Genomic DNA, 23,936 nt, shown 5'->3' on the forward strand with positions numbered 1-23,936 from the left:
CTTGTAATGTAATTATGATCATATGTATATTCATGGCAATGTAATCTGAACCTTGTCCCTTGAGCAAGACAATGTTGTACTATTTGTAATAGTTACTCTCATTATCATTTACATTTGATTATGTCCTTTAGCTTATGTCGTTGTGAGGCCTTGAGGACTTGTTTGATTATATGTTCTTTATATCTTATCTTGTATCTCTTGTGGCATTGTTAATGTAGGATTCATTTCCTCTTTTCAAAAAAAAAATTATTCGCATTTTATTGGTTTATTTTGTTTTGTCCTTTTGGCCTCATAGCGGAGGTGTTACACCGTGAGGTATGCATATTCTTTTTCATTTAGCTCATCCACAAATGACTTGATGTTTTGGATGACATATACATGTGGGGTGGATGAGTGGTATGAAGTGTCTCCTCCTGTGGATGAGGAAGCTAAATCTTGCAGACCTTCCAGTTTGCTTCTTTGCGATGGACTCTTTTGGATTACAAGTTAGAGAGGCAGTGTTGTGGCAGTTTGGCATTCCACCTGTAGCCGGTATAGAGCAGCGAAAGTTTTCAGATATCAGGGAAGGTGGATGGCCATTTTGTTTGTGGGATCCAGGTGGAGCACACCCATGGGTGGTTATGTTACAGGGATCCTTTAGCAGCGTGAGGATACTCCCTTTGGTGGATTTATGTGCGAATACTTATCCAACAACTCTCAGAATGTATTATGATTCTTAGACTTGGGATCCTGTTATTCAGAGTGGCATACATGTGCCAATAGCAGTTGGTATGCTATGCAAATGCAAATTGCTTGGGGACAAGCAAATTTTAGGGAGGGCAGACTATAGTGTCCCCTTCTCAGTGAGCACCTGAGTTCAAACGACTAGCCTATCATTTGACCCTCGTAGGCTAGTATGGTGGATTAGAGGGTCCATTTTGGGCACTCATGAGCTCTTCAAGAGGCAATTGGCAATGATTATTCTCTCCAATTCATTGGTTGATTTGGTGGTGGCGATATTTAGGAGTTTACGGCTTAATTTGCATGAACTTACTATTTTTGTAAGTCAATGGGTTGATAGTGGTGGACTTTACTAATTTTAGTAAGGCATTCAAATGGACAGTTTATTCAGTGGGTACATCGGCAATGTCAATAGAATTCATAAATGCCATTTATTTTTGGAGTTATAATATTATAATTATTATTAAGGTAATACTTTAATAATACTTATTATTAGTGATGAGTTAATAATGGCATATCATTAATAATTATATTAACTATGTTTTGAAGGAGATATTAAATAATCTTCTAAGTCAATATGATTATTAATTTATTTATTAATGATTGGACGCCCACTTGTGAGACATATATTAAACATTTAGTGTTTGATATAATTTAAAATTATAAAATAGGCCAATTGTTGGAAATCGAGCCATGTGAAGGAGGGTATAAATAGCACTCATAAAGCATTGTATTTCATTCTATGTTATTTGCTTTTGTTGCTTGTGGAATTTGGAGGGAAAACCAAAGTTTCTCTGCCATTATCACTTTGGAGAGTGTAGCTACTTTGAAGTTGTGCATTTTGAGGTTGTGAGATACCAGCGAAAGATTGCCTGTAATTGATTGGTTCCATTCACGAATCAACATTGTGCATATTGGTAAAATATTTCAAAGGTTTCACAAGGGTTTGATGTGCTGCTACAGTACCCATGAACCGTGACACTACAGTACCCATATACATTGATGCTACAGTACTCGTGTCCAGTGACAATACAGTACCCATGAACAGTAATTGCTACAGCACCTTCCTCTTGGCATGTGGGTTTATATCAAGCAATGATTAAAGTTTGTTAAGTGTAGATGGCATACTTATTGGAGAATATTTATTGGGAACTTTGATTACTGGTTTGCACTTCCAAAATTTGTTGTCATAACAGTTTTCTGACCTGCAGTCATTGACATTGAAATCCGGGTATGAAAGTATTGCATGCCAACTATTTGTAATAATGCCTATGCATTTTCAATCATTGTAATCAGTTTAAAATGATGTAATAAAAGAGTTTTGTTAAAATACTTCCTTGCTATAGGTGTCTATTTGCATAGGTAGGCTGCTTGCCGTGTGTTTGCATCAATGTCCCTTGGCTGTAGGTGCATATCAGTGATCTTATTGCATTATATATACCTTGTATTACATCCTAAATTCATTTCAGTCATTTGCATACGTTCATTTGAGTCCATTGAATGCATATTATCATTATCTTCATTGAAATACGAACGAGAATCACCAATCAGCAAGTTCAGATTTCGCAAGGCAAGTGTTTGACAATATTCCCAAGGGTAGAAATCAGTGATTTGAGGGAAGAATTAGCAAGGGACATTTCAAGTTTTGAGAAGAGTAATTACGAATAGCAATTTGTATATCAAGAATGAAGGAGATGACTTGCTGACTGTTGTGGTCTATGTGCACAGTATCATTTTTGGGGGTAAGAGTGACAAGATATGTCAAGACTTCGCATTGAACCTGCAAAAGTTTGAAATGTTAATGCTTTGTGAGTTATCCTTCTTTCTTGGTTTGCAAATTTCCCAATTTGATAACGGAATATTTATTTCACAAATCACATATGTTAACCAGATGTTGAATAATTTCGGGATGGAAGATTATAATCCAATAAGCACTCGTATGATTACTAGTTGTAAATTAAGCAAAGATGACGAATCTCCTCCAGCAAATTGGATTATGTGTAGACCTATAATTGGAAGTTTGCTATATCTATCAGCTACAAGGAATGATATTATGCAAGTTGTTCGTTGGTGGCCTAGCTTCAGGCAGATCCAAAGGAAACCCAAGTACATGCAGTCAAAAGGATATCCAAATATTTGAAGAGGACTATGGATTTTGGATTAAGGTATCCAAGAGGTGAAAGTTTCACCCTTACAACATATACGAACACGGATTTGGCAGGCAGTGTTGATGACTAGAAAAAGCACAAGTAGAGAACCATTTTTCCTTGGCAACAATCTTGTATCTTGGTTGCGTGAAAAATAAGCTTCACTTTCTCTACCTACAGGAGCGGCAGAATATATTGCAGCAGCATCTTCTTGCACAGAGGTTCTATGCATGAATCAGGCTTTGAAAAATATTAAGGTTGAATACGTGCACCCTATCTCCATATTCTATGATAATACAAGTGCTATCAACATCTCAAAGAACATAGTTATGCACTCTAAGATGAAGCATATTTCGATTAAATATCACTTGATCAGCAAGTAAAGTTGGAGTATATTGCTACAAAGGAACAAATCACAGACATTTTCACGAAGCCTCTTCCAAACGAGACTTTTGAGTACCTAAGGGAAAAATTGGGAGTGATGTCACTTTCATCCATTCACTTTTTACTCAAGTGAACCATGTGTTCAAGGGGAGATATTCATTCCGTTAGCCTCAAATACCCTTTGCCATCGATGTCGAATGGGGAGAAATAGAGTTGGGGTGGGGTGGGGTATTTCAATCAGGGGGAAGTTTAATCCAGCTGCTTTCAAGAGATAATTTTTTATAGGGTTGCCATCAATGACAACGGAAAAACTGTTGAATTATTTTCATTATGTCAAAGGACCAATTAGCATAGTCATGGATGAAAGAATTAAAATGGATGAAGTTAACATTTGCCAAATTTATGGCACTTTTTATAGAGTCTTTGTTAGCAAAAAAAACTGATTTTCTCGTCTACACGAGCCAACCCATGCTAAGCATCCAAAAAGAAATAAATTAAATGCAAATAAAATAATTAAACGACCCCTTTCAGAGCCCCCTTATTTAAGGGAATCTAAAATATTTTTTCAATTGATTTTTGGGCTCCTCTTCGAAGGACGACCTCCCTAGAGCCTAGTGCTAACCTTATGGAAGGGAAATAAATTAAAAATATATATTAATTGTTGCTGGCTGACCTCACTGAGGAGGCCTGACCATTGGGTGAAGAGGCAAGATGAACGGTATTTATAAAAGTCATTTGGCAATCAAAAGGCAATTCATTCAAACAGATCAATTGTGTATAAAGGACAGAATTTAAGGCTTATTACAGCAGATTTACATTACAAATTCGAGCAACTTTTATGAGATACATGTAATCCCATTTAAGGAAGATTTGAGGTAAATTTATGAGCAAAAATCAAACATATGTTGTGTAAGATGCCAACTAAGAATTGGCACTAATCTGATTTGTTTGTTTCCATCTGAGGCTTTGACCAGCGAATAGGTGTTTTGGTTTTTTTTGAGAAGTTTTGAGTTTTATTCTTTTTTGAGGTTTTGTGCTTGTAGTTTTGATAACAAGGAATGGAAAACAAATGCGACACATAAAAGAATAATTGACTGGAATTGAATTTTCAGAATTCTGATTTATTTGCCAGCAATTTACAAATGTAAATAAATGATTACTTTCCGCAACCAAAGTCAAAGTTGGCGTACCAGGGATCCAATGCTGGCCTCAATAAAGACTTTATTTGCTTGAAATGAGAAATAGAGTGATAGGAGCACTTCCAGCTGTAGCTGATGACTCCACTGAGCTTTATTCTCCTAATAAATAATTATCTAAATCAAATTGATGGATAAATGGCAAATCTGGTGCAAGTTCTTCAAAGTTGCCAAGCAACGTCCTTGGATTTGACTGATTTTCCCCAATAAATCGTTGATACCAATCAAATAAGTCATCAAAACCCTGATTGAACCTCTCATCTGCCGATTATTATTACCAACGGTGAATTTTGAAACAAAATTCAATTCTACAACTCCTCTATTTATTTATTTTTTATTTCTCAGGCAAGATTTCAATGGTACGGCCTACTAAGGAAGGTACGGCCTGCATTAATTGGCTCTCTGCTTGCTAGAAATGTCTTCTATACTGCTCAGATCTACAAATTGTTGTCTCAAATCTGTTGTAAATGCAATATTCCTCAGTAATTTGGCCCCTAATGGCTTGAAAGAGGATCCTTCAATTCGAGAAAGTGTGTGGGTTTTCGTCCAAACACTGTAAAAGATTGAAAGATTTCATTCGCAAACTGAATTCCAATGGTGGCTTGCTGTTGCAGACCTCTCCAATGCTGAAAGTATAATAAATGAGTTCAATAATAATGAAAAATGACCTCCGAATGCCTTTTTAAAAGGCTCCAAACCCTAGGTCATCACTTTTAGGGCTTTCATATTTTCAACTTATTATTTTTAATAAAATCTATGCCTTTATTTAAACATTGACCCCTTAAGCATTATACTTTATTATTATAATGTTTTCCCCTTTTTATTACAACATTTTATACCTCAAACGCCTACGAAAAAGGGGGCCAACTTATTATAAGTTATTTTATTATAAAGTGATTATAATATCACTTTAATATAATTTATTTAAATTCATAACTGTTGTCCGGAAATATGTATATCTTATGTTTTGGTAGTAATGTTGTTTGTTAGTAGTTAGTTAGCCGACGGGTAGGTAGTTGGAGTCGCGACGGTTGGGTCGCACCCCTTCGGCTGTTATATATTGTACTACCTGCGGGTATTGAGGGGTCTGTAGTTTACGATAGATAATGCTATGAACAATGTATACACTTTGAGTTATTAATGGAAAGCTTATTCTTGTATTCATGTTGTTATTGCCTTGTTTATTTCTATATTCCTTCTGTTTACCCAGTGAGGCAAACAATAACTGTTGTCATTTTATGACACCCTTGGTCCATTAGTGAGAACCGATCAAACATATGTTCTATGGACCAGCACTGCCTCAGTTGATCAAAGAGAAAACAAAGGAATCATTAAGTATAAAGTGGTCTTGTTGGAACTTCGAAACTCCCAAGTTCCTAGGTCTTCTCTTCCTCAACACTGGAACTCCAGAACCCCCAAGTTCCTAGGTCTTCTCTTCCTCAACCTCGGAACTCCGCAACCCCCAGGTTCCCAAGTTCCTAAGTCTTCTCTTCCTCAACCCCGGAACTCCGGAACCCCCAAGTTCCCAAGTTCCTAAGTCCTGAACCCCGGAACTCCGGAACCCCCAGGTTCCCAAGTTCCTAAGTCTTCTCTTCCTCAACTCCGGAACCCCCAGGTTCCCAAGTTCGTAAGTCTTCTCTTCCTCAACCCCGGAACCCCCAGGTTCCCAAGTTCCTAAGTCCTCAACTCTGGAACTCCGGAACCCCCAGGTTCCCAAGTTCCTAAGTCCTCAACCCTGGAACTCCGGAACCCCCAGGTTCTCAAGTTCCTAAGTTCTCAACCCCAGAACTTCGGAATCCTGAAATCCCAAGCCTAAGTCTACCCAACTTTGGTAACCTGTGTTTCCGAAGTCTTCCCAACTTCCTTCTGGCTTGCAACACTTCCAAATGGCGTGATCAACACTCAAGGCTCTTAATGCTCCAACAACTCTTGCGACTTCTACACCTTTTTTAGAGCTACAGGGGCTTATTTAATGATTTTTGTAAGATTTCCATCAAGAGAAGTACAGGGCCATTCTTATTTGTAGTTACTTATGTCATGCCTGCATGCTCTGACTTTGGAATGTCAATGAATCCACCTTCTAGAAGTACCTTTCTTCTTGGGAATGCATTTTCAGGGTATGGCCAGGTTGCTTGCATGTACACAATGTCAAGTACATGCACATTTCTGCATTGCCTGACTGACATTTCCCTGCACACGCAAGGGTCAAGGCTTGTGTCCCTTGACCAATGGCCTCTCCTATGCGACCAGTTTTCTATATAAGGTTGTTATGCCTCATTGTAAAGGGTTCTCTCCCTGCTGGCTTGAGCTATTCTATGTTGTTTCACTTCTCTTAAAGACTTGTATTTATCTTGCATTTCTGCAACTGTAAGTTTGGCCATCGGCCTTATAATTAATTGAAATCATCATTCTTTCCTGACTTCAACTTATGTATGTTGTGTATGTGTTCTTACATTCATTGTAAGTGTATGTTTGTAGCTTTCTTTCACATATATGTTGTGTTAACCTGTTTTTGGGTGTGACTTGTGTTAGGGTTTCAAGCAGATCCGAAGCAAATATGAACTAACAATTATATGCAGATTTAAATACAAAAGATAAAGAAATAAAACAGGACACAGATAACACAGAGATTTAACATGGTTCACCCAGAATGGGTTACGTCCACCATACAGAAACGTCCAATCTTTCTTATTATCCGGCAAAAACAGTACATCAACCTTACAATGCTTTAAGCATCTCAGCCACTTATAACATGTGTTTTTAGGGCAACAAACAAAGTCGGCCTTTTTAGGGTTTTATTACAATGTCGGTTTTCATCAACAAAAAAAGGGCAAAAAATTTGGCGAGGATACGTGCTGAGTGTACGATACTTTGCTGATCAGTCGCCACATATCAACAACTTGTGGGAAACCTTCTCCCCTCTTGACATTCAACAAGTCCTATCCTCCATACGCGCGTTAAGGTCATTCATGCAACTAAAGTTTGTGCATCTCCTGCCTATTTCAATTGATTCTTTGTGCCATTTCGAGTGGGGAGAGAATCATCTCTTATCTTGGTGCATCACCTCCTTTCATTTTTAGCATTTCTCTCTTCCCTTTTCCTCTGCAAGTTGTTAGGATAAGTTTAGAAGTAAGATTTGAAGTGTTGAGTTGGTTCGAGATTCAACCCCCTTGCGCAAGGTCCCACACTTCGGGGTTGTTTCCATGTTTCACAAGGTTGTTGAGTTGATAGCTCAGCAAGGGTGCAAGCTTTGTGATAACAATAACTTAGGAAATATTAAAATATTTTAAGATTTCCTTATTTATTCATAAAATACAATCCAGGACTCAGATCTGAATTTCGTCTGAAGCACAGTGCTCACTGATGCCCTAAAAAATAGGAACCTCTCTCCAAACACCTATAACTACTCAAAAGGATCCTGCTTTGCTCCCTGGTCCCTCGGGTGGTCATTCAGTCAACTGTCAATTCTCCCTAAAAAATAGGAGACCTCACTAAAAAGTAGGAACTGTCGTCTGAAGGTCCAAAACGGCTCACAGAGCCCATGCAAAGCTCTATGCCCCTCAGAATGAGTCCCCTAGCCATCTGGTTGACCTATGGAAACTCAAACGATAGGTCAATCCCTACTCATCTCCTGTCACCTAGAAAGGGGACATTACATGTTGGAGAAGATATAGTGAAGATTTGTGTGAAGAAATATTTCAAATTCGTGAGCATTTATTGAAGATCTTTTTGCAGATCTGAGTGGAGATATTTTGCAGATTTGAGAACATAGTTTTACTTTTAAAGCAAACTTTGCTCAAAGAGTGAGCATATTTTTTAAGGTGATTTAGGACAGATCCAAGAAGTCAAAAACAAATCATCGCATTTTGAAGGTTCGTGCCTCTGATCCAAAGAGATTGGTGTCTCTTGCTGAGTTGGTGCTCAGTGGAGGGGATTGGTGTCTCCCATAGGTTGGCGTCTACGAAGATTGTAAGAAGTTTCCTATAAAAGCAATATTTTTCTGTGGCTTTCTCTCACAAGGGTTTCCATGTAAATCGTGTGTGCATCTTGTGTTTACAATTGTAAGATATTACTTGTGTGGATGCTTTCAACTTTTTCATTATAGTTGCTAAAATTTAAAATAAGCAACTTGGTGTGTGTGTGTGTGTGTATGTTTATTCAAATAGATTATCTGTTATCACCTTGGACAAGCAACTTGGTTGATCCAATTGTTGATCCTTCGTTTAAACTGAATCTTCATATACAATACCCTCCATGAGGTCAAATTTAAGTTAGAATCATGCATATTTGATAGTTGAATTTGCAGTTGAAAGGATCGAAGTCATGTTTGTTAGGGTACTCATCAATTGAATTCGGATTAAAAGAACTAGTGTTATATTCAAGACTTTTAAATAATTACCATACAAGGACATATATAAACACACAATCAAAATCCAGAAGCAGCTTGATAATTAACTAATGGATTGTGGAAATCCGATTAAATCAAAGGACAGATATATTTAGTAAATAACATGGAATATATGATATATTTTAACTACAAAAATAACATAAAACATTATTTATTCAATTAGCAAGAAGGCTATAATACTTTCAAATATACATACTTTATTGTTCGACCAATTTTCTTGAACTCCACTCCTGGTCCACAAATTGCTATTGCTTTATGCAAACACTCTTCAGTCACCTAGTGGATAAAATATGCATAGAACAATTAAAACATCAAGTATGAAACATTCAAAGAACGTATTACATGCAGGTCCAGTGATTCATGTTAAAAACGATTGAAAAAATTAAATGCATGCTTGATAAATTTGACAACACCAAAACAATGGCCAACATAAGAAACGTTGCTAATAAAGATAATCACATAAGTTATATTGCATCAATGAGAGTACAGTAACATTGAGAATTTTACTATTAAACTATAATTTTGCCAATACAGCAGTTCAATATAGATAATATCATAATAGAATATGCCAAGGCATATTGTGCCTAGATTATTCTCCACAAACCTAAATCAATGCCATACAAGCAAATTTTAAACCAGCGTATGCTTCTTTGCAACTGAGAATAGAAGCTAGGTACCTTATTACTATATGCATATAAAAATCTACTTAGAAAATAATTTGGAGTGGAATAGAAACCAATCCCAAAATAATTAATGACATATTAACTAAAGTTTGGAACTAGATGTGTCCAACAACTCTATTGCACCCCCTCCTGATAAAATACACTTTCAAATGCTTGTTCTAAATGAGCATATTAAAGACTCCAAACCCACATGATAAAGGATACAAATCTCTAGCCAAAAGAAAATTCAGGAAATTGCACCCTCCCTCCAACCAATTCAACATATAATAGAAATTACAAAAATAAACTCCCAATTGTTCAAAGAAGCCCTAGTCAATGTTACAGATTTCTTATAAAATAGAAAGGCAATTGTTGTACCTTTACAAGTTGCTTAGCTTCCTCTGAAACCATCCCACAAAAGAATGTTTTTGAAGTATCTCCATGATAACCCTAACACAGATTGTAATGCAACTATCAATGCTAAATTTCAATAAATATACAAAGTAAAAAATATTTTGCGGGAAAAAAATGGTTAGCATTGTTAAAGGCGTGCATAGAAACCAAGAGACTACAAGGAATGCTTGAGTAAGTGAAAAATTATGAGCAGGACAAATTGGAAATACATACTCAAAAGTATTATAATAGGTAGTACTATTGAGAAAATGGTAAGCTAATACATATAACATCTCACCTTAATTAACACAAAAAAATATCTATCTTAGGATTGTGATTAGAAGATGAGCTTGTGATATGCAAATATGCTACCCAACAGCAGATACTCCTATGAAAATTCTTATTTGTTATATACCTATTGTGTTGTCCAAGGCTACTCTAAATCATTACCCAAACAAGGAAGAAATTGATGCAACCTAGAGTACAAACTACAATTGATGTCATCCTTAATGTACAGGGATCCCAGAGGGCTATCCTATTTTATATCCATTGTCTATAAGCCCTTATAAATCCTACCACTCAATCCTTCCATGAGACTCTATGGGGTGTAAATTCCAATTTCTCAAAAATTATATGAACATAGTTGTAAGACAAATTATGAAGATAATATATAGGTATAAACATTGCTTTTTCAATAGATTCCAGAAGAGTGCCCATCCAGCATCTCAAATTTGACATGTAGCTGTAATGTCCCCTTCTTCATCTTAGGCGTTTGAGAAAATGTCATTAGCCTATTTTATTCCTGTAGCATCATTTGGAGAATTAGAGGAATATTTTAAATTAATTAAATTAAGTCACCTTAAGTTGTTGCGGGTGACTTTATTTAATTATTTTTATAAAGTGAGTGAGTGAAAATGCAGAAATAAAATGTAACTTTATGGGGCCAAAAGGTATTATTTTATTAAACGTGAATTTAAAATTAAATCTTCCCGTGAAAGTTATAAAAGAGTAATGAAGGGCTTATTTGCACATATTGGACATTTTATTCTCATTTACAAGTTTGGACTGCGAGTTCAACTTCAAACCCTAGGATGGAAACCATAGTGGTATTTGGCTTCAAAGATAAAAGATTTCTTTCCAGTCAAATATATGATGGATTCATACATGATTCACATTTGGGATTAAGTGAAAAAACAAGGATTTGTTTGCAGTTGCCAACTTCAATTTTCTAAACATAAATTAATTGAGATTTGTCAGCAAATAATTAATTCGTTATTGTGGTGTCTGCAAAATATCAAAGGCAGAAGTTATAGTGCTCTATGTGCAAAGGTGTAAAAGTAGAAAATATGTGTAGTGTGTGCTGTGAAAGAAAAAATAAAAATATTATATTATTTTCTCGAGTTAATACCCACCCATACCCCCTTAGGATTTCCCAAGGAAGCAATACTTATTAAGACTTTCAAAGAAGTCATACTAGCTACTAAAGGATGCCTAATGCATAGTGCACCTCATTTGTGTTGCAAACAAAAGTTTTATGAGAGCAGGTTGAAGAAAAGGTGAACAAAATTTGAATTCCAAGATCAAATAGGAGGAGTTGAAGACTGATTTTTGAAGCTTCAACAAGTGCGGTAGCATCATTTCCATACATTTGCAAGCTCCCATTGCCTACAAGAGGTAGATTTTTTAACATTTTTTCCCAACTATTTTTGTTTCCCAAATTTTCAAACATGAAACATTAATTGTTTTTCATTATTTTGTTTTTGTTTTTTAATATGTTTATGTTATTTCCTTCTATAGGAACTAAAATGGCATCTACCTCTTCCTCCGTTGGCAATGAACAAACAATTACAAAACAAAGAAATGATCTGAATTCTCCCTTATGGAAGTATGTTGACATTTTAAACCCACTTCCTGGAGGTGGGGGATTCTGTTGGAGATGCCAAGGATGTGATATTGAACGTAATAATTCATATTATCGGGTAGTAGGCCATTTGTGTGGAATAAAAGGAAGAGGCATCAAAAAATGCCCTGGAAAAGATAGTAACCCTATACCAAATGAGATAATGATGAAATATTTTAAGGAGCATGAGGCAGAAGAGAGAGAAGCCCGTAGATTGACTCAAACCTCTGCAAAGAAAACAAGGGGAATGCAAGCCCCATCTCATCCCGATGTTGTAGTACAAGACCACCCCTTCTTTTCCACAAATGAACCTGAAAATGAACCACCCTTGACACGCAAAAGAACAAAGGGGCCTCTAGAAACCACATTTCAAAATGAGAGTAGAGACATTGCTGATCAAGATATAGATAGGTGCATTTATGCAAATGGGTTGGCTTTCAATGTAGTTCGCTCCCCATATGGGAAGCAAATGATAAAAAGTGTTAATGAGGCTCCAACAGGGTATAAGGGCCCTGGTTATGAGAAGGTACGTGGAACATTATTGGACAAAGAGGTGAAGAGGGTTGAAGATGCATTGAAACCCATAAGGGATTCATGGCAGAGATAGGTGTAACAATTGTTTCAGATGGGTGGAAGGATGCTAAAAATCATCCCTTGATCAATCTCATAGCGGTGTCCCCTAGAGGGGCAATGTTTTTGAAAGTTGTGGATTGTGAGGGCCAAGTAAAAGATGGCCAATTTATTGCAGAAATTCTCATCTCCGCCATTGAGTCAGTGGGACCTCGCAATGTTGTCCAAGTCATAATGGACAATGCAAGAAATTGTAGAGTTGTTGGTTTGTTGGTTGAGGAACGCTATGATCACATCTTTTGGACACCTTGTGCGGTCCATTCACTCAATCTTATGCTATAAAGGATTGGGACTAAAATAAAATGGATTAGAGATGTGTATGCAGAGGCTGAGGACATCCAGATGTTCATCACAAACCACCACGTCTCAAGGGATTTTTAGATCCTTTTCGAATTTGGAGCTATTGAAGGTAAGTGAAATTGTAGTTAAATTTTACATTTTCTGATTTTTTTAATTTCAATGTTCATAATATCATTGTGTAAGCTATATTGTGTATTCTTCTTTAAAGTTTAGCTTTATTTTTTAATCATTTTCGCATTAATTTGTGTTATAGGTTGCTGAGACCTGTTTTGCATCAAACACAATCGTCTTGAGACGACTTGTGAAAGTTAGAGTGGCACTATGCAATATGTGATCAGAAACAATTGGACGATATGGAAGCAGAGTAGCAATGAGAGGGTAGAAAAAATTAGGGAGAGAATATTGAATGAGAAATGGTGGGATCTTGTTACATATCTCCTAAGTATCACTGAGCCCATTATGAGTATGATTCGCTATAACGACGTGGATACGCCTTGCATTGGTGAGATTTATGATGGCAATGACTCAATGCTTGAAAAAATAAAGTTCACTATAAATGCAAAAGAGAATGATCCCGAGGAGCAATTCTTCAAAGAAGTGAAAGCAATTATTGTAGAAAGGTGGAATAAGATGACCACTCCTTTGCATCTTCTTGCCTATACATTGACACCAAAGTACTATAGCAATCAGTTTCTTGATAAACCAGGAAGGATTCCACCATGGAGAGATCTAGAAGTATCTGATGGGTACAAGGCAGCATTTCTTAGACTACATCATGATGATGATTTGCGAGATATTGTTACAAATGAGTTCATAGAATTCGCAAATGGGAATGGTCTAAGTGTTGAGGCACTTCGTCATAGATCCAAGAATGATGCTCATAGCTGGTGGTACTTCCATGGTGCATGCTTCCAACACCTACAACCCCTCGCTGTAAAAGTTTTATCACAAGTAAGTTTAATTAATTAAAATTATCACAAGTTTATTTATAGTTTACTTTGTCTTCATAGGTTGCTAGTAATTTTTAATTTTAATTTGATTAATGTATAACTTTAATTGTTTACTTTGTCTTCATAGGTTGCTAGTTCATCTGCTTCAGAAAGAAATTGGAACACATACTCTTTCATCCACTCAGTAAAGTGCAATAGGTTGCTATTAAAAAGAGCGGAGAATTTAGTATATGTGCATTCCAACCTACGTCTTCTTTCACACAAACAACATGACTACACACAAGGGGAAACGAAGATGTGAGATATAGAGCCAGAGCATACTGATTTGGATGCTCCCGCTTCTCAGCTTCCTGCATTGACACTTGATGACTTGGAGGGCGAGCAAACTTATAGTGCAAGTGCAAGTGGCGTTGGCTCATCTAATGTCAATGTCAATGATGAGGAGGAGGAGGAGGAGGAAGATGATGAATTGGCTGACCCATTTGATGATTTAAACTTTATATTCTTGAAAGTTGAAACCATGATACTTGAATATTTTGTCATTTTGATATTAAACTTAATGTATATGATCATGATGCTATTATGGTATGATCATGATGCTATGATTACAAGTTTATGTTTGTTATGTTGTTCATATGATGCAAAGTGACATGCTAATCTTAATTCATGCTTATAGGCTGCACAAATATTAAAATATATATATATATATATATGAAAAACAAATTTACATGTTTTTGTACTAATGAACCCAAACGAACCCAAATCCCTTTTCAAAATTTTGTCGTACCGGTTCTTCGAACTCGAACCGGTGCTCGAACCCAAACCGGCAAGCTAGTTAATTAATTATCTTAATTAATAATATTAAGTTAATTATTTATATAGTTATCAAATAAATTAAAAATTAATGATGACTTTATATTTAATTAATTTAATAAAGTGACTAATTACAAAATATATCATAAAGTCACTTCTAGAAGCTTCTGGATGTTGGGGTGAAAAAGTATTAAAGGAGATCAAGATAAAGCTTCAAGGCAGCTTGGATTTGGTTTTTGATTTTGAGTGGGTTTTGTAGAACCGAGAGGTGTCTACAGATCATAGTCTTTGGGAACAAAAACTCCCATGGATTGCATAACTGAGGGAGTGGAAGATTTCTTGAGGGGTTGCATTGAGGAGGTGATACTTCAGTCATCTCAAGTGTGCTCAATTGTGGCCAAGGGCCAACTTGCTAGAGTTCGATTTTGGAGGAAATAAGGGAGACCTTTTTTGGTGTGAAAGTCTTCATTGGTTGGGCTACAAATATGCTGATTACATCTTCTGGTTTACTGAGTTTATCCCAGTCATTTTCAGACCTGCCATAGCTAAGGTGAAACCCATGACTTGCTCATAGAAGATCACATTGGCATCTATTTGTTGTCGGATTCAAGGTGAGCTCATCTTATGATGCTTTGAAGGTGAATAAGTGAAGATGCAGGGGTATAATCAGATCTGAAGCAGTTCGAATTACATTTACCAATACCACGATTTTGACAAGATCTTCTTGTTTGGGCAACAAACCTAGCATTGGATGAAAGCACTATCCTTGGGAATGATCAGCGATAAGGTTTAGGGACTGAAAGAAGCCTTACATGTTGGTAATAATTTGTTACCAAATCTACAAACCTGCAACAGTCAGACTTACCCATGATTTGGCTTATTGTGTTGGTTAGAAGCAATCGAACTCCACCCTGGAAGGTAGCGCTACAATTGGAAGGTGGCATCGATCACTATTAGGAGATAAGAGAGAACTTGACCATGCCTGCCCATTGTCTTCAGAAATATTTAATATTGTAAATTCATCTCTATGCATTTGTTAAGGGTCCAAAGTGTCAATTAGTGCATTGAAGTGTTGATTCTTAAGCCTTGGGAGCCATCTATAGTCATTTTAATAAGAACATATCAGACTGATACTTAAGACCAGCAAGCTGGAAGGCTGTACATGAAATGTTTGACAATATTCCTTGTGTCTCATAAGCACATTTTCAGACATATAAGAACAAGGGATATTACACACTGCCCATGTTGTCAGAATTGAGAAATTTGGTCTCTAAGTGTAAAAAGCAGGTTAAAAACCCTAATTAGGGTTTTGTTCTAGAAGATCACTTCTTAAGCCATATAATCAGTGCCCATGTCCTCAGAATTGAAAATTATGTCTTCAAGTAAAAAAAGCAAGGTGAAAACCCTAATTAGGGTTTTGTTCCAGATAAAACATAGCATCAGTGTTCCACGAGCGTTGGGGACGGGGGGACGCAGGGACGCGTTTCTGGGACTGGGGGAGCAAGGGCCTAAGTTTGGGGACGGCAGGGGGGGGTGGCGGGGTGGTGGTGCTGATATAGTTATACATATACATATAGTACTTGAAAAACTAGTTTTGAAAAGATGTATGACAGTATTACAGTGTAAGAATTATATTTCAAATGAGACTATAGGAAATTTGAAATACTAAATCTAAATACCAAGATTTCTAAGTTGTGTTGTTATATGGAGCCTAATCAGACTCGGAGGTTAGATTTTCCCTACTTCTATCGGCGCGGTTTCCCCCTATTATTTTCTAAAGGCGTCGGGTGTTATTTTTCTTTTGGCCCACGTCCAATTAGAGTTACCCCTTAACCCTCAAAAAACTTAAAAAGTCACTTTTTTTTAAAATTTTAATATTAAATATTGCATATACGTGGGGGCGACAGGAGACGTCTGGGGCGTCTCCCCGTCCTTGAAGAGACGTCTGCACGTCTCTCGAAGGACGGGGGAGACGCCCAAACGTCTCCCAAGGAGACGTCTCCACGTCTCCCCATCTCCCTGGGAGACGCGGGGACGTGGGGACGTCTCCGCGTCCCGGCGGCACTTGGGTGGCGGTGGCGTGACGGCGGGGGACGTCACGTCCCCGTCCCCCTGTCCCCGAGACGTTTCTGACAGGGGGACGCGCCCAAAAAGGGTGGGGAAGCGTCCCCGTGGAATGAGGCATAGCATGGACATGGCATGAACGCGGCTAATCAAATACAAAGGTGACAATGCAAGAAGGCACATGGCTGTCCAAAGCCAAAGTTCGCCCAAGTTGCAAGGCTATATCCTATCATATTCAAACTCTGCCTAAGCACATTCAAGCATGGCAAGAAGCAAAGTTGGCTAGACACCTTCAAACTCCGCTTAGGCATATAAGGAAAGATGCCTAATCAATGGCAAACTCCTACCTTCAATTAAGAAACCCATGGCAAGAGTTAAGCAAACTCCTACCTATGGTTTAGAATGTCCAAGACAAAGCAAACAAAGGAGATGGTAAGAGGGAGGTAAAGTCTGCCTAGCAAAGGAATAAAGCAAGTTCGCCTAGACATGATGGCATAGAGACATCCAACTCCGCCCTACTTTGGCCAAACACATGCCAAGTCCACCTTGGCAAAGATACATCCTAGTCCGCCAGGAAGGCATGAAGTATGGAAACATGAAAAGCAAATAAAGCAAGCAATGTCTAAGGCTGTCCAAAGTCCGCCGAGGTTTGAAAGATAAAAGCTAAAACAAGGTTGGCAAGAGGTCTTCCAACTCCGCCTAGCCTTGAGAAAGGATGGCAAAACACATTCCAAGTTTGCCATTTGAAAGTAAACCAAGACACTTGTGAGAAAAGCAAAACGAGTTGGCACAAGGCTGTCCAAGTCCGCCCTTGGAAAAGCATGACAAAGTTGGAATAAAATAACATGTCTAAAACTTCTCAAGTCCACCTATGATGGAATAAGGCAAAGCTAAAATAAAGTTGGCATGAAAGCTTCAAAGTTCGCCTAGGTTGGATGATAAAAAGCATGGCAAATGGGAAGTTGAAGTCCGCCCTAGTAAGGAAGGTCTAACAAGCATGAAAGTCCGCTAGGCACATAAAAAGATGGCCAAACCATAGGTAAAGTCCACCATGTCTAAAAACATTCCAAGTCCGCCTATGGAAGAGATTGCTAAGGATAATATGGCAAACATATACCAAGTTCGCCTAAGACAAGGTTCAAAGGGAAAAGAAAGGGATGGCCAAACCTTGGCACATAAACATCCAAACTCGCTCAAGGCCAAGACAAAGGTAAACAAGATGTGCAAACTTCTATGAATACCACCCACTCTTGGCTAAGCACACTTCAAAGAAGAAATTACAATTTTGGACATGAAAAACAAATTGGCCAAGATGAATAAAACATTAGACCTACCAAGTTCGCCTAGGCATAAATAGAATATGTGAAGATGCCTGAGCATGACATAAAAATTCACCCATGACCTATGGGTAAAACATGAAGACAATCAACTTGCCATGCCAAAAGACAAAAAATTGGCTAAAGGAACAATAATTTCGACAAAAAAAATTGCACATGAAATCAACGGTCAATCAACGAACTAGTTGGAAAATAAACTTGGCACATCAAATATTTTTTATATTTTCCAACACTTGAATTATTTTTGAAGGGAATAGAAAGATTTTCGAAAATTCAAGAATTTCGGAATTTGGAAGAAAGATCTAGAAGATTCCTTGCTTTTTTTAGCTAAGGATGAAATTTGGAAGAAAAACAAAACTTTCCATTTTAGAAAGATTTAAAGCATTAAAACATAAAAAAAATTATAAAAAAAAAAAAGGTACTTAAGGCTCCTAAAATCGAACCTATCAAGTTGTATATATTTTCAACCAGTCACTATCAAATTCATTATCAGGTTGGAAGATTGGAGTGCAATTGAGAAGTTTTCTGTATCTCAAATTTTGTGGAAAAATGATTTTCAACAAGGAATTTTGAAGGATTAAATTTTTTTCTAAGTGTTGAACTTGAAACACAAGAACGAAGTGCTTTTTTCTGATTTTAAAACAGAATCATCAGAATTGAAACTGAATTCAGTCACGATCAATTTCGAATAACCAAAATCTGAGTTTGAATGAATTCTTCTTTTATTCTGTCTTATTTCTCTCAAAATTCATCAATTTTTAGACCAGATTCTTCACATTCAGTTTGCTTTTTCGCAGAAATTTAATTTTTTGACAAGCTGAAAGTGAAATTTTCAAGTTAAAAATCAGAATTAAAATCAGCAAGTTGTCTTGAAAATAATATTGAATTTTCATGTATTATGCAGGTTAATGACCACCAAAGGAGCACCTTCTAGAAAAGCACAAATGAAGTTTGCCAGTAAAGGAGTACAGCCGAAATCCAAGATCAAATGCAAGTAGAAGAATGTCACACTCACCGACCTTGGACATGTGGATTTAGAAGAATTCAAAAAGAGAATGTACGGTCATGATGGACACCTGCCAACACCCATTGCTCGATGGATGATAAGAAATGGCATCGTCCAAGCAATTGGATTTCCTCCAGCTAAAGAATGTGTTGAGCTAATAGTTGAGTGTGCTATACACTACAATGCACAATCAAGAGAGATCATTGCACCTGATGGAAGGGTCTTAGCTAATCTTTCAAAGTTAGCCATTCAAGAGACGTTCCGAATACCAAACTACAATAAAACCTCCTACAAGACCAAAGAAGATACCAAAAAGATTTATGATGACTAGTCTAAACTTTGTGCAGCAAATGTTAACAAGTCATGGTTGGAAAAGAAAAGACTCCAAGGGAAAGTGCCAAAGAATTTGTTGCGCGCATACTTCAAGGAACAATATGGTGACATCGTCTTGCTGCTGAATACAGTAATGGGCAGCCCTCAAGGTGCCCCATTTGAGATATGGATGTACTACTTCATAGATGAAATCACCTCGAGAGTCAAGATGTTCAATTGGTCCCACATAATCAGCAACAATCTTCATGAACAGTTGATAAATTTGGAGAGACAAAGTCATTCTACATGAGCTCCTACATTATCAACTCATTTGCCAAAAATTTTAAATATTTTGGACTGATTTGCAAAGGCGTAGTTGGCAATGGAGTAAATGAATTCAAGTCTTATAACTGTTACCTGCAGCTGCAGCTTAAGGAGAAGAGCCATTTCAAGCGAGTCAATGATGCACTCCTGATGTACATCACAAGGACATTACAAGGAGGAACTCACCAAAGGTTATCTCCTGAAGCCAAAAGTTTAATCAGCAAGTATGGATCCTGGTTTATCCAGTTTCCGAAATTTACATACATAAGAGTTCAAGGTTTTGATAGTCGTCCTTACCAACTTCAGATCTATCCAACCAACAGGATGGTCCTACTTCAAGTTCTCGGACAACTAAAAACATATCAGAGCTTCAAAAGAATAAGGCAGAAGGCATCTATATCCTTTTCGTTCTTTATTAGAAATATGGAAGAGTCTTGTCCGACAACACAGACAGCTGAAAGTGCCAAGCTACAAATGCAGTGGTATCACTTTACATTCTACCGATCCAGAGGTACTTATGATCCTCACAGCAATATTGGATCAGTGAATGGAGAAAGATTCAAACATAGAGTGGATATAGAGGATTTTTGGGCAAATGCTACAGATAAGATTGACATTAGGAAAAGACTATGGTCCAGAATGGCAAGAAGCTTGATCAGAACGACTAAACCTTCCCTTGTGCCGGATCAGCTAGAAGCTAATGCATAATATACTCAGCCTAGCTTTGATGAGCATGCACCTCTTTCCCCTATCAAATGGTCAAAACCAGAGCATGCAGATTTGACCACCTTAATGCAGCCAATTATGAAATATTCCAAGTGGTGGGTTGATCGGCAGAATCATAGATTAAGACGAAGAAATATAGCCTTGACTTATGACCTGATGGGTGAAGCAGAAGAATTTTCTTCCAATGCAGAGGCATCTCAAAGTGTCAGGCTAATTGAAAATGCTAAAAAGAAAGGTAAGGTAGTTGTGAATGAAGGACTTGCTCCGAAGAAACAAAGGCTAGAACCATCTCGTTCTATCGCATCAACAAATATAAATGACATATTGGCCATTGATGAGTAATTGGCAAAGATGAAATTTCCTTCCCCAGTTCATGGAGAAAACGTAGAGTCAATCCATCAAGAAGATAAGCAACCTCTGTCTCCTACCGACACAGAAGTATTGGAGTCCCACAATGAAATGGATGTTTAGGAAGGTGAATTTCAAGAAAAAATGATTTCCACCCTTTGGGGTATTACATGTGAAGAAGGCAATCACGCAGTTTAAGGCATTGAGCAGCTCAAGAAGAGGTTTAAGTTCCTGATTAGTTGAAGGAAAGATTGAAAGTAAATACACAAGAAATAGAAGTTCAAGAAGAGGATGATATGGCAGATTTCTTGGCCAGATTAGAACAAGTTGCAATAAAGAAGCCAACCAAAAGGTTTTCCACCATCTAGAGAGATGAAGCCGGATGCTACACGGTGCAAATTGTTGTGCCAAAAGTGGACAAGGCAAAGGGAGATATTGGTCCCCATGAATATGAAATCACTACAATCAGTTTAGGACCAATTACCAAGAAGCAGGAAGTTGAAGACTTGGATAATTCAGTTCCTTCCATGAAGCCAAGACTGGACAAGGAAGTAGAAAAGAAGAAGGAATATAAGAAAGAAGTTGAGCGTCTAAGCGATTATATTCAGCATTTGATTAAGCCACTTGATCAAGCAAATCCAAAAGCTCCTCAACTCTTGAATTCATAGGAAATAGTCAGAAGTTCTGAGCATTAACATATGGACAAACCTCCTCTCTACTCTCCAGGATTGCAAGCATGGCCGAAGCATGGACTGATCTTCAAGACATTCAAGATAGAATTATCTCATGCCTTAGAACATTAAAAGGAATTCTAAAACAAGAGTTGATAGATGTGAATATAATTGAAGCAGCGGTAGCATATAATTTCAGCAGTTCGCACTGGACATTGGTTGCACGGAATGAGATCTTGGAGAAAGTTAAGGCTGATGCTGACAGAGCTAAGGAGGAAATAAAAGAAATCCAAGACAAGGTTTTCCTTGTAGCTGCGGAAGTGCTTGAGAAAGAAACCATTCGAGACAAGGATATGCAGCCGGAAAACCTAAAGATCAAGACACAGGAAATCTTCTCCACTGGACCAATCTTAAAGCAAAATTTGTTTAAGGCATCAAACCTCCTGTCCATCAGAGTTACTTTCTAGAAACATGAACTAGATTGGGAGATCACTTTTGATGTATGTGCAGATGATTTGGAAGGATTAGAATTCAGAGTCAGTATGCTGCCACATGTCACAATCGAGGAGGTTGATCAGATTGTGTCCAAGTTCATTGAACATTCTGCCTCTCAACAGGAGAAGGGGTTGCAATCCTAAAAGATAGCACCTTGTGCCACTTGTCTCACATGCACTTGATATTGATTTTATTTTGGGAAACCCTAATTAAGGTTAGGTAGTCTTAATCTCAACAGTTGATCTTAGATTGATCTCGGCCATTCATTTGTTTTCAAAAACCATAAATAAACTCATTCTCTCATTTCATTTCAGTGTGGAGAGATTTATGAAATTGTTGCTTAGAGCTACTTGAATAATAAAAAGTTCATTATTAGTATTGTTTTGAAGTCTTAATATTATCAAGTGTTTGCATGGTAGCATATTTTCTTCAACACATAGAATAGATTTGCTTTAAGTAATTTGCTTTGAAGTTGTTAGATGAATTAAGGATTGATAGTTTAGATTGGTGAAACTTTTGCTCATACTTTCTTTGGATGGATGATTTTCGTTCAATGTGTAAAGTTAGCCTGATCTTTGGATATGAATGCTTAACTTCTACTTTGAGTAATATTGTTCAATTGTTGGTATTATTCATAAGTATGAAAATTTGTTGGTATTATTCATAAGTATGAAAATCTTGAGCACAACCCTAGAAGATTGCACCCGCTTTGCGTAGTTGTCCAAGAGTGGCAAAACAAAGTGTTGTTATTGCTTTCACCCAGTCTTGACCGTCTCTTGAGTTCAAAGGAATAGCTTAGAAATATCATAGAACTCCTGAACCCTTATCGTTTTTATCCTTTTTTTGAGTAAGTCCAAAATCTGAAAATTCAAAAGCAAAAAAAAAAAAGAGAACATTCGTTGCCACATTTGTCTAAGTCCTAGCTTGTGAATGACATATTTTTGAGCGTATGTCCCCCTTGTATTTCAGCATACATCACCAACGAAGCTATCCAACATAAAGTCCCTCGTTCACATATATAGACCTTGGAGTCGCCTTGTGGTCTTTCTCACAATCTTGGTACAAGTAGTGATTTTGTTCAGGAGAGGATAGAGCATCCTTGGATATTTTTTATTCTAATGTTCGGTATATGATAAAACACACACCAACATGTGCCAAAGGCTGCCCAACACCGACCACAATATTAGGAGTATCACAGCCTAAGGAAAGTTTTCATTTTTAAGCTATCGTACTATTCACATACGGTGTTGTAAACATATGGAGGAAGCTATAAAGCATCAATGAAGTTGTAAAAAGGGTTTCTAATTAGATTTTGACCTTTTCCAAGTCCAAGTCAGCAGATCTAAGTTTATAATATTAACATGGAAATGTTGGATGAAATTGTTTGTATTTTATTTTTGCAACAGCAATACCAAGAATTAAAGAGAAAATTTTTGTATTCACTTTGTGCAACAATACTTAAATGAGGACAAGTCGTCTATTTTCTTCTTCAACACTCCTCGCCTTATTAAGAGCAGGATTGTTTAGATTCAACGAATCTAGATTGGCTCCCTTCCTCTAGTATACCTTGGGATTCCCCTTGTGGTGGGATCTCAGCTTAGAGAGTTTTGCCAAGATATTCTACATGAGTTTCACAAGAAGGTGAGCCATTGGACTTGTAGATGGCTTTGGACAGCTGGTCGTCTAACTCTCTTGAAGTCAGTGGTCCAGGCCCTTCCTATTTGCAGGTGCTTTGTTCAAGTTTCCTCTTCAAGCTTTGATAAGGAGTTTGATGTCCTTGCCCATCAATTTTTATGGGTGGGCAATTTACTCTTGTCGAAGTGGAGTCTAGTAAACTGGGAATCTATTTGCTGACCGAAGCAAGAAGCTGATCTTGGGCTTTGGCTTGCAGGTTTGAATGGTCAAGATTTAGCTGCCAAGTTATATTGGTGATGGTGTACATGTCAAGACCAAGTGTGAGCCAAAATTCTTATGTACCTCTAGAGGGTGAACAACGCTGATGTACCACATTGTATCCTTATGGGGAAGGGTTCTATGCTTTGGATTCTTGGAATACTCTTAAAAAGGGGGCTAATCTTATGAAGGAGGGTCTGTTTTGAATTTGTAATAAGGGCTTATATGCTCTTTTTTGCTATGATTCTTGGAATAAT

The 23,936-nt window shown here is 37.3% G+C and overlaps 1 protein-coding gene across 5 annotated transcripts in view; it reads right to left on the reverse strand.

The window, feature by feature from the left end:
* The window catches only part of LOC131050631 (methionine aminopeptidase 1D, chloroplastic/mitochondrial), a 172,994-nt gene that overhangs the window by 75,424 nt on the left and 73,634 nt on the right, over window positions 1–23,936 (reverse strand). For all 5 annotated transcript variants that reach the window (XR_009106987.2, XM_057984828.2, XM_057984827.2 and 2 more), the window contains 2 exons: window positions 9,896–9,967; window positions 9,052–9,131 (listed from right to left, as the gene is read on the reverse strand). Coding sequence is in view for 4 of the 5 variants with exons in the window: in XM_057984828.2 (XP_057840811.1) it covers window positions 9,052–9,131; window positions 9,896–9,967 (152 nt within the window). In the remaining variant the exon portion in view is untranslated. The remainder of the gene's footprint in view (window positions 1–9,051; window positions 9,132–9,895; window positions 9,968–23,936) is intronic.

Source organism: Cryptomeria japonica, chromosome 8, assembly GCF_030272615.1.
Source record: "Cryptomeria japonica chromosome 8, Sugi_1.0, whole genome shotgun sequence".
NCBI lineage: Eukaryota > Viridiplantae > Streptophyta > Pinopsida > Cupressales > Cupressaceae > Cryptomeria > Cryptomeria japonica.